Source organism: Dunckerocampus dactyliophorus, chromosome 6 (assembly GCF_027744805.1).
Source record: "Dunckerocampus dactyliophorus isolate RoL2022-P2 chromosome 6, RoL_Ddac_1.1, whole genome shotgun sequence".
NCBI classification, from domain to species: Eukaryota; Metazoa; Chordata; class Actinopteri; order Syngnathiformes; family Syngnathidae; genus Dunckerocampus; species Dunckerocampus dactyliophorus.
In genome coordinates, this window is record NC_072824.1 from 3,887,224 (window position 1) to 3,902,023 (window position 14,800).

The window sequence follows — 14,800 nt, forward strand, 5'->3', positions numbered from 1 at the left end:
ACCCCCGCCCCGTAGACCCACTTAAGCTTGCAGGGGAAAACATAAGGGTCTGGTGCTATGTGCATTGGGTGGTGGTCGAGGGTGGGCGCCTCGGCAATGTGGTCTTCAGTTCAGGACCCAAATCTGATTCTTGGGACAAGGAGCGTCACTTCGCTGGAGAGGAAGGAGCTCATGCTCGTGTAAGACATTTCGACTAGACATAGTCAGACTCACCTTGACCCACAGTTTGGGTTCCAGAACCAAGCTTCTCGAAAGGAGCTGGACCTTGATCTACCCTGGAGTTTCTGCAGAGGAGAGCAGGTGAGCTGGTTTGAGCTTATTAACAGCCCCCCCCGCTCAGTGTCTCTGTGTTGTCATATTTTCAGACATGTTTTAGCACACTGAGTACTTTTTTTTTTCCCCCAATGACTCCTATTCAGTTGACACTTTGTCATATTTGCAGACATTTTGGGTCCTGACTGTCATTTGTGTGTACGCGCCAAACGGCAGCTCACAGTACCCAGCCTTCTTGGAGTCTTATCACGGGGGTGCAGGAGAGCATCCCTGCTTGTTACTCCATAGTTCTACTGGGAGACTTCAACGCCCATGTGGACAATGACAGTGTGACCTGGAGGGCCGTGATTGGGAGGAGCGGCCTCCCCGACCTGAACCCGTGCGATGTAATGTTCAGGTCCGATGTAATCGGATTTCTGTACAGTTTGTCCATAACTAACACCATGTTTGAACATATGTTTGGCACCAGGACACCCTAGGCCACAGGTCTATGATTGACTTTGTAGTCGTATCATCACACCTGGGTCTGCATGTTCTGGACACGTGGGTAAAGAGAGGGGCTGAGATGTCAACTGATCACTACCTGGTGATGAGTTGGTTTAGATGGCGGGGAAAGATGCCGGACAGACCTGGGAGACCCAAACGTGTGCCTGGAACATCTGGCAGAGTCTCCCTTTTGTCTAGTCTTCAACTCTCACCTCTGGCAGAGCTTCGCCTGCATCCCTGGTGAGCACAGTATATCGAGTCCAAATGGACCACATTCCGTGCCTCCATTGCTGAGGCAGCCGATCGGAGCTGTGACCACAAGGTGGTCTGTGCCAACAAACCCAAAACCCGATGGTGGCCACCGAAGGTTTAGGGTTGCCGTCAAGCTGAAGAAGCAGTCCTATCGAGCACGGATGGCATGTGGGACTCCTGAGGCAGCTGATAGGCACTGGCAGGCAATGCTCCTCCTAATTTTTCAAGTGTCTGAGCATACACAAAAACAACCTGTGCATTCCTTGGACCTCTGTGAGCACCATCAGATGTGAGCACTGTTGTATCACACCTGTCCGAAACCTGAGAACTTTAATTCTATCATATTTTGTATGACTTTTTCAAATAGACGGCAAGGAGGATTCCACAAATGTAGCTTTCTTTATTTCTCGACCTCAGACAAAACAAGCCATGGTCTCATACAATTAACCATCTGAATCTTGTAAAAAAAAAAAAAAAACTAAAAAAAAGTAGTTTATAATTTCATTTTCCATTTATTTTCTTGTTCACCATTTATATTGTTAATTAGGTATTCTTTCATTTCCTTATTTCTTTTTGTCTTAAAGCAGACTGTTGTGGCACTATTTCATGCTGGAAATGTACTTGAAAATGATACCATATTTGTTGTATATGTTTCCTTAAAAAAAAATTATAATCCGAAACCCAAATCCGTGGCCATGTTTCTCAGTCGGAAAAGGGTGGACTGCACCCTCCGGGTGGGAGCGAGGTCTGGATAAGCGGAACAAAGTATAATTATATTAATTAATAAAAATTCGTAAATATTTCCATACATGAGCAGCCATATCAGTCGAATACTAATACAGTCATTTGGTTTGCCTTCACATCCACCGCTGCGATTACTTAAAAAGCTTTTTTCCAAAATGTACACCCTTCATTAATAAACATTGTTCTGATGGAATGCTTTCATGTTTATATGAGCTAGTGAGCCTTACGAGTATTTACATGGCGGCGCTCAAAACATACGTACCTACCGCATTAAACGTCAGCCAAACTGTCCTGTCTGTTAACTATCTTTTTTGTTTATTCAAAATTATTAGATTTAATTTTCATTATTGTTCATGTTCAATGCATATTGTTCAATACACTGGCCTATCAGGCAGGCTTATCGATGGATTACTACTGTAGTCGATCGGCTTGGACACTTTAATTGGACCATGTGAGGGTTTTTTCAAGAGGTCAGATGATTATTAATGAACACTACTTTGTTTTACGTTACAGACTGTCACTTTCGTTTACGCGGTTCGCCAGACGAGTGCTTGCTGATGTTCGTTCGAAATCATCTATGCATGTCTAATCTGGTTTGCGTCATCAAACATGGCGGCGCCCAGAAACACGCACCAAACCAGTGTTTGTCATTAAAAGTTGGTCAAACAGTATTTTCTGCTAACATAATCTTTCGATATGATTAGTTAAGTAGTTTGTAATGTTTACTATTTCATCATGTTACCATCCGTAGCAAAGCTGTGCGCCCGAAATGGGACAACAATATCGGTCAGGGTTGCTAAATTCCGTTCACCAGCGGTCAACAAGGTAGCTTTTACGCGATATTTAACATCACCACCCGTGTTGATGTTCTTCCTCCCACCAGCTTCACGAAAGCCAAACGTCCGATGGGTGTCATTGTCGGGCTTATCACGGCGGCATGAAGAGCCGCTCGATTTGCCCTCATCTCCAGATGAAAATGAGAACTTCGGGTCTTTTTCCACCCACATATCCGCTCGGAGGACTTTCAAGAAAAGCAGCCCGGAGATGTTGGACTTCAGGTACCGAGAAGACGAGGACCAGAAGTTGGAGAAACCTGTCCGCAAGCCTGTGAGGAGAAATACTACCTACTGGTACTTCTTACAATGCAAGAAGCTGATTAAAGAAGGAAAGGTTGGTGTTATTGAGAATCTTACTACAAACTACAATAACAAAGGGACAGGGACAAAAACTTGGCCCTGGGCTTTTTGGTCCAGACCGGCCCACTACACTTGTGTGCATATCCTGTGCCAATTCGCCCCATTGATTTACAGTGGGGCAAAAAAGTGTTTAGTCAGCCACCAATTGCGCACGTTCTCCCACTTAAAAGATGAGTGAGGTCTCCAATTTTCATTATAGGTACACCTCAACTATGAGGAAAAAAAACCCCAGAAAATCACTGTCTGATTTTTAAAGAATTTATTTGCAAATTATGGTGGAAAATAAGTATTTGGTCAATAAGAAAAGTTCATCTCAATACTTTGTTATATGCCTTTTGTTGGCAATGACAGAGGTCAAACGTTTTCAGTAAGTCTTCTCAAGGTTTTCCACACACTGTTGCTGGTATTTTTGCCATTTCCTCCATGCATATCTCCTCTAGAGCAGTGATGTTTTGCAGCTGTCGCTGGGCAACACAGAATTTCAACTCCCTCCAAAGATTTTCTATGGGGTTGAGATCTGGAGACTGGCTAGGCCACTCCAGGACCTTCAAATGGTTCTTACTAAGCCACTCCTTCGTTGCCCGGGCAGTGTGTTTGGGATCATTAACATGCTGAAAGACCCAGCCACGTTTCATCTCCCTTGCTGATGGAATGAGGTTTTCACTGAAAATCACACGATACATCACCCCATTCATTTTTTCCTTTACACGGATCAGTCATCCTGTTCCCTTTGTAGAAAAATAGCCCCAAAGTATGATGTTTCTACCCCCCGTGCTTCACAGTAGGTATGGTGTTCTTTGGATTCAACTCAGCATTGTTTTTCCTCCAAACACGGCAAGTTGAGTTTCTACCAAAAAGTTCTCTTTTGGTTTCATCTGACCATATCACAATCTCCCAATCCTCTTCTGGATCATCCAAATACTCTCTAGCAAACTTCAGACGAGCCTGGACATGTACTGACTTAAACAGGGGGACACATCTGCACTGCAGGATTTCAGTCCCTGGCAGCGTAGTGTGTTACTGATGGTAGCTTTTGTTACTTTGGTCCCAGCTCTCTGCAGGTCATTCACTTTGTCCCCTTACGTGGTTCTGGGATTTTTGCTCACCGTTGTCGTGATCATTTTGACCCCACAGGGTGAGATCTGGTGTGGAGCCCCAGATCGAGGGAGATTATCTGTGGTCTTGTATGTCTTCACACCAAGCTGCTTACTTATTGCAGATTCAGTCTTCCCAGATTGGTGCAGGTCTACAGTTTTGTTTCTGGTGTCCTTTGACAACTCTTTGATCTTGGCCATAGTGGAGTTTGGAGTCTGACTGTTTCAGGTTGTGGACAGGTGTCTTTTATACTGATAATGAGTTCAAATATGTGCCATTAATACACGTAACGAGAGGAGAACAGAGGAGCCTCTTCAAGAAGAAGTTACAGGTCTGTGCGAGCCAGAAATCGTGCTTGTTTTTAGGTGACCAAATACTTATTTTCCACCATAATTTGCAAATAAATTCTTTAAAAATCAGACGATGTGATTTTCTGGATTTTTTTTCTTCTCATTTTGTCTGTCATAGTTGAGGTGTACCTATAATGAAAATTGGACACCTCTCATCTTTTTAGTGGGAGAACGTGCGCAATTGGTGGCTGACTAAATACTTTTTTGCCCCACTGTACATACAAACACACAAGCCCTTAATAACACAACTACAGTTACACTACAGGTAGAAATTAGGGCTGTCAATCGATTAAAATACTGTATTTCATTGTGATTAATTGCATTTTGTCCATAGTTAACTCATCATTAATCACAGATAGAAAGAAGGTTTTATCAATAATAAGCAAGGATGTAAATCTCTTTGTGGTAAACGATTCAATATGCATATATATACACGGGTTAAGATATGTTTCAAGAACAATATACACTACTCACAAAAAGTTAGGAATATGCACAGCTGTTACTTTAGAGAGCAGCAAGTTGTGCGCTAAGTATTGAAGATGGCCATATGTTGGACATGTGCATTCAAAATTATAGAAGCTCAAATTAAGTTCACCTGTAAAGGTTATACAGTAGTACATTTCAGGTTCATCCTGAAATGTATCTGAAATTTCTTATGAGTCATATATTTTGTAAACAGAACGATTCAATATGATTCAATGGTTACATTTCTTGATGTAGACATTAATCTTACATTATAAAATAAAGAAGACAATTCTATAGAAGTGGCATTCTTACAGTATTTTCAAAAGTGTCAGAGCACATCATATCCGCAAGCATGCTGTAAGGCAGGGGAGCCAACCACCGGGCCGTGGGAATGCATAAAGTTAGATTTGATGACCTTATTGAGGGCTAATGTGCATATTTGTGCGGTACACTTCTCTGAAAAACAAACTCCAGGTTCATACTGGTGGATAGTGGTGTATTCATTGAGTGTTTTTAAATTGATGTTGTCTTACTTTTACACAATAGTACATAACAAATAAAATCAATTATATCGCTACAATGTACGTGTGTTTCGCTGATGTGTTGAAAATCTTTCCCGGTGACTAGCTAGCGCGGCTAATGCTATTTAGAGCCATTCTTGTCTTCAGTCACGGGACACTCGTATGTCAAGGTACCACTGTATAAATAACAATTTAAGAAATAGCGGCAGTGTAACTTCCTGCTTCTCTCTGGCAGTCAACATAGTCCGTGACAGCTCCACTCACAGCGACAGTGAAAGACAAGTAACTCTAGTCTTGGTGTGAAAGCCATGTACCAGGGCTTTGAAGCGAAACTTACCATTCAAAATACCCTTTTCTTTCTCCAAGATTTGTTCCCGCTTGTGGCTCCACATTCACCACTTCCATTCCTCAAACTACCATGTGGGCCGAGCGTCAGACAAGACGTGTGCACGTTAATCATGCATCAAAAAAAATTGTCCTGTTTAAGGAAGGTTCCTTTAACGCATTATTAACTTAAGTGCTTCATAAAAGCAACTCATCAATGATGTATAGTATGCTTATTGTTTTCCAATATTTAAGATATAGCTGTAACATACCACACCATGTTTGCTATGTGTTATGTCAAATAAAGCTCATAGACCGTTCAGCAAGCGTTTCTGAACCATATACAGTGGTGCTTCGGTTTTCCCCACCAACTATACGGACGCACACAGATTCAAATATTAATGTAAATAAAACCTCTGATATTAACATCAGTTTTGTTGACATGACCCAGGCAGAACAAACGGCCAACATGTTAACAATTTACAGAGTGAGATGACACGACTCCTCCTGGCCTAGCAAAACACTGGAGAACGTCCAAGCGCTCTTGGAGTGACAGCATTGCCGCCAATCACATGTTAGCACGATACGGAAAGAGCCAATCGATGAACTTGTTGGCGGTCTTCAACTTGAGCAGTCGTTTTCCGCTTAGTCGTAGTGCCTGGAATTACCAATTTACATTTAGCAGCAACAAGTAAATAAATAACCGTCCCTCCATCGGCCCACTGGGAAAACTCTCGGTACTACTGGTGGCCAATGCACCCCTGTATGTGGATGATAAAACTAATGGCAATGCTGCTCTCAGCTGCAGGAGGCATTGGATATGTTCAGCAGAGATATGCTTCAGACAGAGAGGCTCCAGCCTGAAGAGTACAACTTTAGCGTCCTCATTGGGGGCTGTGGACGAGCTGGACATCTGAAGAAGGCCTTCAAGCTCTACAACGACGTGAGGACACAGCACACGTCTATCACATCCACCTGCTGCATGTTTGCTTACTGCACAGCACAGCCTTTCAACTGGCAGCTCACGGGCCAGAGCTTGCTCATGGGTGATATCACACTGGCTGACAATTTCAGCTCAGACCTTGGGAGCGTTTTCGCAGTAGGTCCTTAAAAACAACAGAGCCTTCCCTTTCCCAATATAGAGGATCTTTGACTAGTGTTTTTGCAGCAGATTTTAAAAAACAACAGAGCACTTCTGTTCTGCAGAGGATCATTGATTAGCATTTTTTGTAGTAGGTCTGTAATAGCAGCAGAGCACTCCTATCATATAGAGAATCTTTGACTAGTGTTTTTGCAGTAGGTCCTTAAAAACAACAGAGCACTCATGTCATTATATAGACGATCTTTGACGAACATTTTTGCGGTAGGTCCTGAAAAACTAGCCGATCACTCCAGTAATATATAGAGGATCTTTGACTACAGTTTTTGTAGTAGAGTCCTAAAAACAGTGGAATGTATAGAGGATATTTGCATTTGTACTGTTTTGCAGTAGGTTCTTAATAGCAGCAGCAAGCTCTGGTAATATAGAGCATCTTTGACTAGCATTTTTGCAGCAGATTCCAAAAAACAGCAGAGCACTCCTGTCATATGGAGAATCTTTGAGTCGTGTTTTTGCGGTATGTCCTTAAAAACAGCAGAGTGCTCCTGGCATATAAAGGATCTTTGGCTAATGTTTTTGCTGCAGATTCATGAAAACAACGGAGCACTCCTGTCATATAGAGGATCTTTGACAAGCTTTTTTGTAGTAGATCCCTAACAACAGGAGAGTACTCCTGTCAAATTGAGGATCTTTGATTAGCTTTTTTTGCAGTAGATCCCTAAAAACAGCAGGATACATAGAAGATTTTTGACTACTACTTTGACTACAGCGGCAAGCTCCACTAACAGACAATTTTTGACAAGCGTTTTTGCACCAGATTCCTACAAATAACAACGCACTCCTGATATATAGAGGATCTTTGACTAGTGTTTTTGCTATAGATTCTAAAGACAACATATTGCGCCTGGTTGAAATGCCCTGATATCCTGCACAGGCACGTAAACATGTGTACATGTGTCTCTTCCAGATGAAGAAGCGAGGTCTGGAAGCGTCGGACGCGACCTACACGGCTCTGTTCAACGCCTGCGCCGAGTCGCCCCATAAGCAAGCCGGCCTCCAGCAGGCACTCAAGTTGGAGCAAGAGCTGCGGCGCAAACGATACGCCCTGAGCACCATCACGTACCATGCACTCCTCAAGACGCACGCCCTCTGTAACCACCTGCAGGCCTGCATGCACACGCTGAGGGTGAGATGTCTGTGGAAATGTGAAGTTGTTCATTTCATTGTGGACTTATTTGTCGTGTGTGTCTGCATGTGTAGGAGATGCTGCAGAACGGCCACACTGCCACTCAGGAGACGTTTCACTACTTGCTGATGGGGTGTCTGAAGGACAAAGACATCGGTTTCAGGCTGGCTTTGCAGGTGTGTGTGTGTTGGGGTGGGGGTGTGGATGGGGGTGGCGGGTTAAAACGACGGTCCACCTTGGAAACTATTTCCCCAGTGGAAAAGTGGAAATAGAATTCATCTGTCCAAGATTCCAACTGTAAAACCTTCTTTTTTGTGAAGTATCGCTATCAATCAACATCAATTGTCATGTAAGTGCACAAAGAAATGATACAAGCAACTGGTGTTAAAATGAAAATGTAAGAACAGTAAAACATTTGTTTTATTTTTATCACACAGAACATACAAATAAAACTCCTGAAAATACTGACTTAAAGGAAAACTGCACTTTTTAAAAATTTTGCTCCTCACCCACAATCCTTATATGAGACATTACCATGTCTTTCCCTCTGTGCATTCGAAAGATATAAAAACAGATACAAAGAGAGAGCTCATTACAGCACGTATGGGACTTACTTATACTGCCTATAAAGTCGTCTGAAAAATTCTCCAAAAAGCACCAACAACGCTCCATTTACATTTAATGTGACGTGCATATTAACTAAACTACAGCATTAACATTGTTACGCGGATTGAACTACATAACTCACGCATTGACACTTAGCCAAACCACACAGAGGAGCTACTAGCCAGATAGCGACGAGCTTCACCACAGATTCACTCGCAGTGCGTCAGCGTCGTGCTCACAACGCCTCAGACCACTTCCAAAAGGTAATGCTACATATTCAAGATGCCGCCATTGCTGTTGTGTTTTATTTTTGAGTTTGTGAAGTTAATGCTTGGTGTAGGTGTTTGTTTTGATACTGCGATGTGAAATCGATGTGCCCAGAAAGGAATTTCCTATAATGAACAAAATACGCAAAATACTAAGTATTTTGTATAAGTATTACATGAATGTACTGTACCTGTTACTACTGTACATGGTGACAGCATGTATATAAAACCATAAAACCTTGTTGGAGGTGTTTTTATAGCAGTCTTTGTAGGCAGCATAGGTAGATGCCATTATGTACAGTACAGGAGACAGCTCGATCTGTCGCTTTTGATCTGTTTTTATATCTTTCGAATGCATAGACAAGAGAAAAACGTATGTGTTTGCCTCACATAAGGATTGTGGCTGATGGGCAAAATAAAAAAAAAAAGTGCAGTTTTCCTATGAGAGACAAGCGAGATCAGCTGTAAGACTTTGGACCATGTTTTTTCCAATTCTCTTGGTTGAACTGAACTGATATGGGAAATGTTTTTTCCAGGTTTGGCGCCAGATGCTCAAGGCAGGGATTCTCCCAGACTCTAACAACTACACCCTGCTCTTGAGGACCGCAAGAGATTGCGGGTTGGGTGATCCAGCGCTGGCTTCTAGCATCCTGCTCCGGTCACACGTGGAAGAATGCGAGTCTCGCGTCAAGTCAAGCAAGGCTCCAATCGATGTTGACCTCCTAGAGCGGGAGCTGTTTGTCCAACCTGATCTCCATGGTGGTGGCGAGCGCTCCAACGATACGCAAGACTCTTTGGTGCCGTGTAGGCCAAACGAAACTGGATTGCTGCCTTTTAGCTCCGCACCTAACCTGCTGGACCTCCTGGAGGGAAATTGGGGTGGCTCGATCTCCTTCGGCAGCGTGGGCGGACCCGCAGATAGACTCGCTCTGCTTGGTGGAGGCGAAGGTTTGCTGGGGAAGATGGCGGAAAATGGGCTCAAGCCGGACCTCCGGACGTTGACCCTGCTGGCTGACACCATGGCGCCGGGTGTCCAGTCTTTGCAGACGCTCTTGAAGGTCGCCAAGCAGCATCGCATCAAGCTGGACACTGCCTTTTACAACTCGGCCATTCGTAGGGCCGCCAGAACTGGTGACCTGGATGGAGCTAAGGTTGACACACACACGCACACATGCACACACGCATACACACATACACTTACAGGCTAGTTGTATTCAGAAGTATTTGGACACAGCTTTTAATTAATGACTAAAGTACAATCAGAAGTTGGGCTGGACTGATTCATTCTTCAATCTTCATCTTAGCGAGACATGTTAGAAAATTTGTATTCGACCTTCTATCTTCCAGGCTGTGTTGAGTGTGATGCGGAAGTACAACGTCAGCGTGGACGTGCAGACATTTGGAAGCCTCGCAATGGGCTGCCAGCGATACAAAGATGGACTTCAGTTGCTCAAAGACATGGAGGTAGAGTCAACACGCTGTGATATAACTGAAGAAAAAGAACCCATTATTTGGATAAATGGAGTGTGTCATGAACCCTTCTTATAAGTCAGAATGTAACTATAAAATGTATAATTCAAAAACACATGTAGAAATTGATCAAAAAACAATGTATTGAAATACTACTGTTAAGAATTATTAAAAATGTTACCATTACTAACTACAGTATGTACAAATAAGGTATCCCATTAAAAAAAAAAACCTTTTTCCTCATAGGAGGCGGGATTAAGGCCCAACGTCCATGTGTTTTCGGCCCTGATTGGCCAGGCAAGTCGCCGGCTGGATTACATTTACCTTAAAACGCTCCTGAAAAGCATGTGTCACATGGGGGTGTTGCCTAATGAGGTCATCGTCAAACAGCTGGAATTTGCCGCGCAGTACCCTCCCAACTACAACCAGGTAAGGATAGAGCGCCACGTCACCTGTTGCTGCTCATCATGTCAGGTAAATAACTGCTAAGTTGTCGCTCAACCCCAGTACAAGTCCCGCAACAACTACCTGGTCCAGATCGATGGTTTCCGCGGTTACTACCAGCAATGGCTGCGAGTCATGCCGGCCCAGGGCGACCAGGACCAACGGGCGGAGCTCCAGCCTGACTCCAAGCCGGTGGCGGAGGTGAAAACGGGAGCTGGAGCACTGGGGGGACTGATTGAGGCCCCGAATAACCAAAGAGCTGTGGCGAGTAGACGTCACCCTCGGATGAGCAGCATGAAACCAGCCATTTGACCCAGCGTAGACGGATGCTTTAGTCATTGAATGTGATTCTTTAAACAGTTAAACAATTGTTAATGATTCCTGTTGATACATTATTATTATTATCATTAATTTTAAATGTATTAGTCATTAACTTGTGTCAAACTTTGAATAATGTTCATAGTTTTTTGTATTTGGGGGCTGCATGTGTATGAACATTATGTCATTTATAGTGTGTCAGGCACTTGAATTAACATGAAATATAATTTCCATGACATTATACAACAAGAAGATTATAAAAAATAAATACTTGTGTATATGGAATAAATGAATGTAGTAAATGTTGGCTACTATTTTAAAAGAAGAATTAATTTGTTTACCGGCTGCTACACCCCACACCAACAGTTGGCGCCTGAGGACGTCTTATACCTGAGGTAGGCGATACTGCAAATTGGTGTCAATTCGATAACACCAGGACAGTATTGTCGATAGCAATGCGTTTTACTTGAAAATGTTCACGATTCTTAAATTGTTTTGTTGTTATAATATGATAATACAGTTATAATCAAATAATAAATGAGACAAAGATTTTTATTTTTGTAAAACTGATTTGAGAAAGATGTAATACAGTACAGAAGTACAACAAGACAATGTAACAATAGCAGCGAAATAATACGCAATTTTTTCATTTTATTACTTGCAATTTTGCAAAGTAAAAAAATAAAAACGACTATGAAATAATTAGGCTTTTTGGACCAAACCCCACGTGTCCAACAACCGATTCCCTGAGTTTGTAAATAATTTATAAATATATACATCGTATTTGAACAACACGACACTAAATTGTAATTGTGAGAATAAACATAAAAGAGAACTAAAAATATTCATCTCATCACTACAGTATCGATCTAATAACGCTATCCTGCTATCGGTCATGTCGGTATTTGAATCGATTATCCACAGCTACAATAACCCCACGATTAAGAAGAGCGGAAGTGGGAATGCTCGAGGTGCCAAAATTGAAGCGTGAAAAGTGCGAGATAAGGAATACAATAAGTATTGAATATACAGTTGAGAGATTTGATATCTGGACTGGAGGTGGGTTGTGGGAAGTGGACTGCATAGATCTCGGCCGACGGCCTATATGGGCCCGGTACGACGAGACCGGTGCGCCACGACCTGCAACAAACCAAAAGAGATACGAAGAGCTGGTGGCGGTGGAGCGGAGGGAGCTGGAGTGCGAGTGCAACCAAACTGTACCGTGAGTGTAACAATGGGCTGTAACTCAGATGATGTTAGCGACGAAGGGGCAGAGGAGATGGAGTACAAACAGGTTAAAATAGCAAGGAAACAGTCATGGTCAGAAGCAAGCAGCGGAAAAGATCATGATGGAAGACAAACAAAGAAAAAATACGAGCTAAAACAAATGGCAAAGAAGAGTCAGATGAAGAATACAAAGTTATTATTACAATGAGCAAAGATAAAGGACACTTTCACCCAGTTCATCTGACTAAAGCAATTGAAAAAGAAATAGGGAAAGTTAAATACGCCAAAATGCTCAATAACAGAAGAATACTAATTTCGACAGCAAATAAAAAACAGCAAGAAAACATTATGAGATTGAAGTACCTTGATGGAGGAGAAATAAAAGTACACATACCAGGAGAGGCAGCAGCAATAAGAGGAGTTATATCAAACGTACCGATGGAAATGTCCATGGATGAGGTGAAGAGAGAAATAAGAGGGGGCAAAATAACAGAAGCTAGACGACTCCAAACCAGCAGAGGAGGAGTAAAAAGTGACAGTTTGTCTGTATTACTTGTATTTGAAAAGACAATACCGACAGACATACGTATAGGATGTATGAATTTTAGGGTGAGGGAGTACAATCCTCAACCACTAAGATGTGGATGTGTTACTAAAACAGGATAGTGAGGAGAGTGTGATGGATGTTGAAATTAATATCAATGAATTGCTAATAGTATTCATTAGTAAAGATACTGCAACAGGAGAAGACCAGTTGAGTTATATTATGTTCCAGAACTTACCAGAAAATATGTTGGGGAAAGGGCCGCACGGTGGTCTAGTGGTTAGCACGTTGGCCAACACAGTAACAGCCTGGATATCGGGAAGACCTGGGTTCGATTCTCCCTTGGGCATTTCTGTGTGGAGTTTGCATGTTCTCCTCGTGTGCGCGTGGGTTTTCTCCGGGTACTCTGGCTTCCTCCCACATTCCAAAAACATGCACACGGTGTGGCTTACGCCAAAAAGGTTGGAACCCGTTATGCAGACTGACACAGCGCTAGTAAGAATACCATTTATTAAACAAAGCAATAAATGGCAACAATACTAACTAACTACCTAACTAACTAACTAACCTACTAACTACCAAAAAGATAACAAAGGAACACAGGGCTTGAGCCAAAAACTACAAGGAACGAAAAAACACTGCGAGGCAGGAAAAGGGTAACGACAAAAAATAACTAAGGAACACAGGGCATGAGCCAAAAACTACAAAGAACAAAAAACGCTGCAAGGCAGGAAAAAAGGTACTCACAGAACGAAAGGAGCTGCAGGAAAAAAAAGGTGCAGAGCAGGTAGAGGCAGTACAAATTACAATGGCAGAAAATACACGAGCAAGGGGACCAGTTGGGAGCCAAGGGACGAGGAACAGGAAGCAGGGTTGGCAAGGGAATAACTGGCAACTGGGTAGTGGCTGAGCAGAGGTATAAATGGGGAGCAGCAGATTGATCGCAGGTGTTCCTAATTACTCATCATAGCAGCCATGACACTGCAAGGACAAAACAGAGGCGGCAGCAGAGTGCAAAACACAGAACATGACAGTACCCCCCCCCCCCCCCCCCCCCCCCCCCCCCCTCACAAGTCGCCCCTTGGCGGCATACCTGGTTTGACGGGATGGAGAGAGTGGAAGTCGCTGATGAGTGTTGGGTCCAGGATACAGGAGCGGGAGACCCATGAGCGCTCCTCTGGTCCGTACCCCTCCCAGTCGACCAGGTACTGCACCCCTCTACCCCTCTTCCTCGAGTCTAAAATGGCCTTTACCGTATACGCTGGGAGGCCATCGATCATCCGCGGAGGAGGCGGAGGCTCAGCAGGAGGACACAGTGGACTGGAGGATACTGGTTTAAGACGGGACACATGGAAGACGGGATGAATCTTGAGCGATGAAGGTAACTTGAGTCTGATGGCAGCTGGACTGATGATGGATTCAATCGTGTATGGTCCCACGAATCTGGGTGCCAGTTTCCTATTGGTGTTGGCTAAGGGTAAGTCCTTGGAAGATAGCCATACTTCTTGGCCGGGTTGATAGTTCGGGGCCGGGGTCCTGTGACGATCTGCCAACCTGCGGTTGCGAGTTGAAGTGCGGGATAGGGCTGCTCTGGTCTCACGCCAAATCCGGCGGGCCCGGCGGATGTACTGATGGACAGAAGGAACAGCTACTTCTTTTTCTTGAGCTGGAAACAAAGGTGGTTGGTATCCAAGGGCAGCTTTAAAGGGTGACATGCCTGTGGCTGTGCAGACGAGTGAATTGTGGGCGTACTCGACCCAGGGGAGGTGGATGGACCACGAAGATGGATTACGATGGCAGACGCACCTGAGAGCGGCCTCCAAGTCCTGGTTGGCCCGCTCAGTCTGGCCGTTGGTCTGGGGATGATATCCTGAGGATAAGCTCACCGATGCTCCCAATGTCTTGCAGAATGCCTTCCACGCTTTAGATGCAAA

General features: G+C 43.6%; 1 protein-coding gene across 2 annotated transcripts; it reads left to right on the top strand.

The window, feature by feature from the left end:
- Positions 1-2,362: 2,362 nt before the first annotated feature.
- Positions 2,363-11,380, top strand: ptcd1 (pentatricopeptide repeat domain 1). 2 transcript variants are annotated; one of them, XM_054779130.1, is made up of 8 exons: positions 2,363-2,925; positions 6,515-6,649; positions 7,773-7,991; positions 8,066-8,167; positions 9,400-10,014; positions 10,211-10,327; positions 10,580-10,762; positions 10,841-11,380. In XM_054779130.1, the coding sequence occupies exons 1-8, from the start codon at positions 2,491-2,493 to the stop codon at positions 11,087-11,089; spliced, it is 2,055 nt and encodes a 684-aa protein (XP_054635105.1). In that variant the 5' UTR covers positions 2,363-2,490; the 3' UTR covers positions 11,090-11,380. The 2 variants fall into 2 exon arrangements, with proteins under 2 accessions (XP_054635105.1, XP_054635103.1); XM_054779128.1 differs by having other exon boundaries at positions 6,509-6,649; positions 10,841-11,376.
- Positions 11,381-14,800: the final 3,420 nt, after the last annotated feature.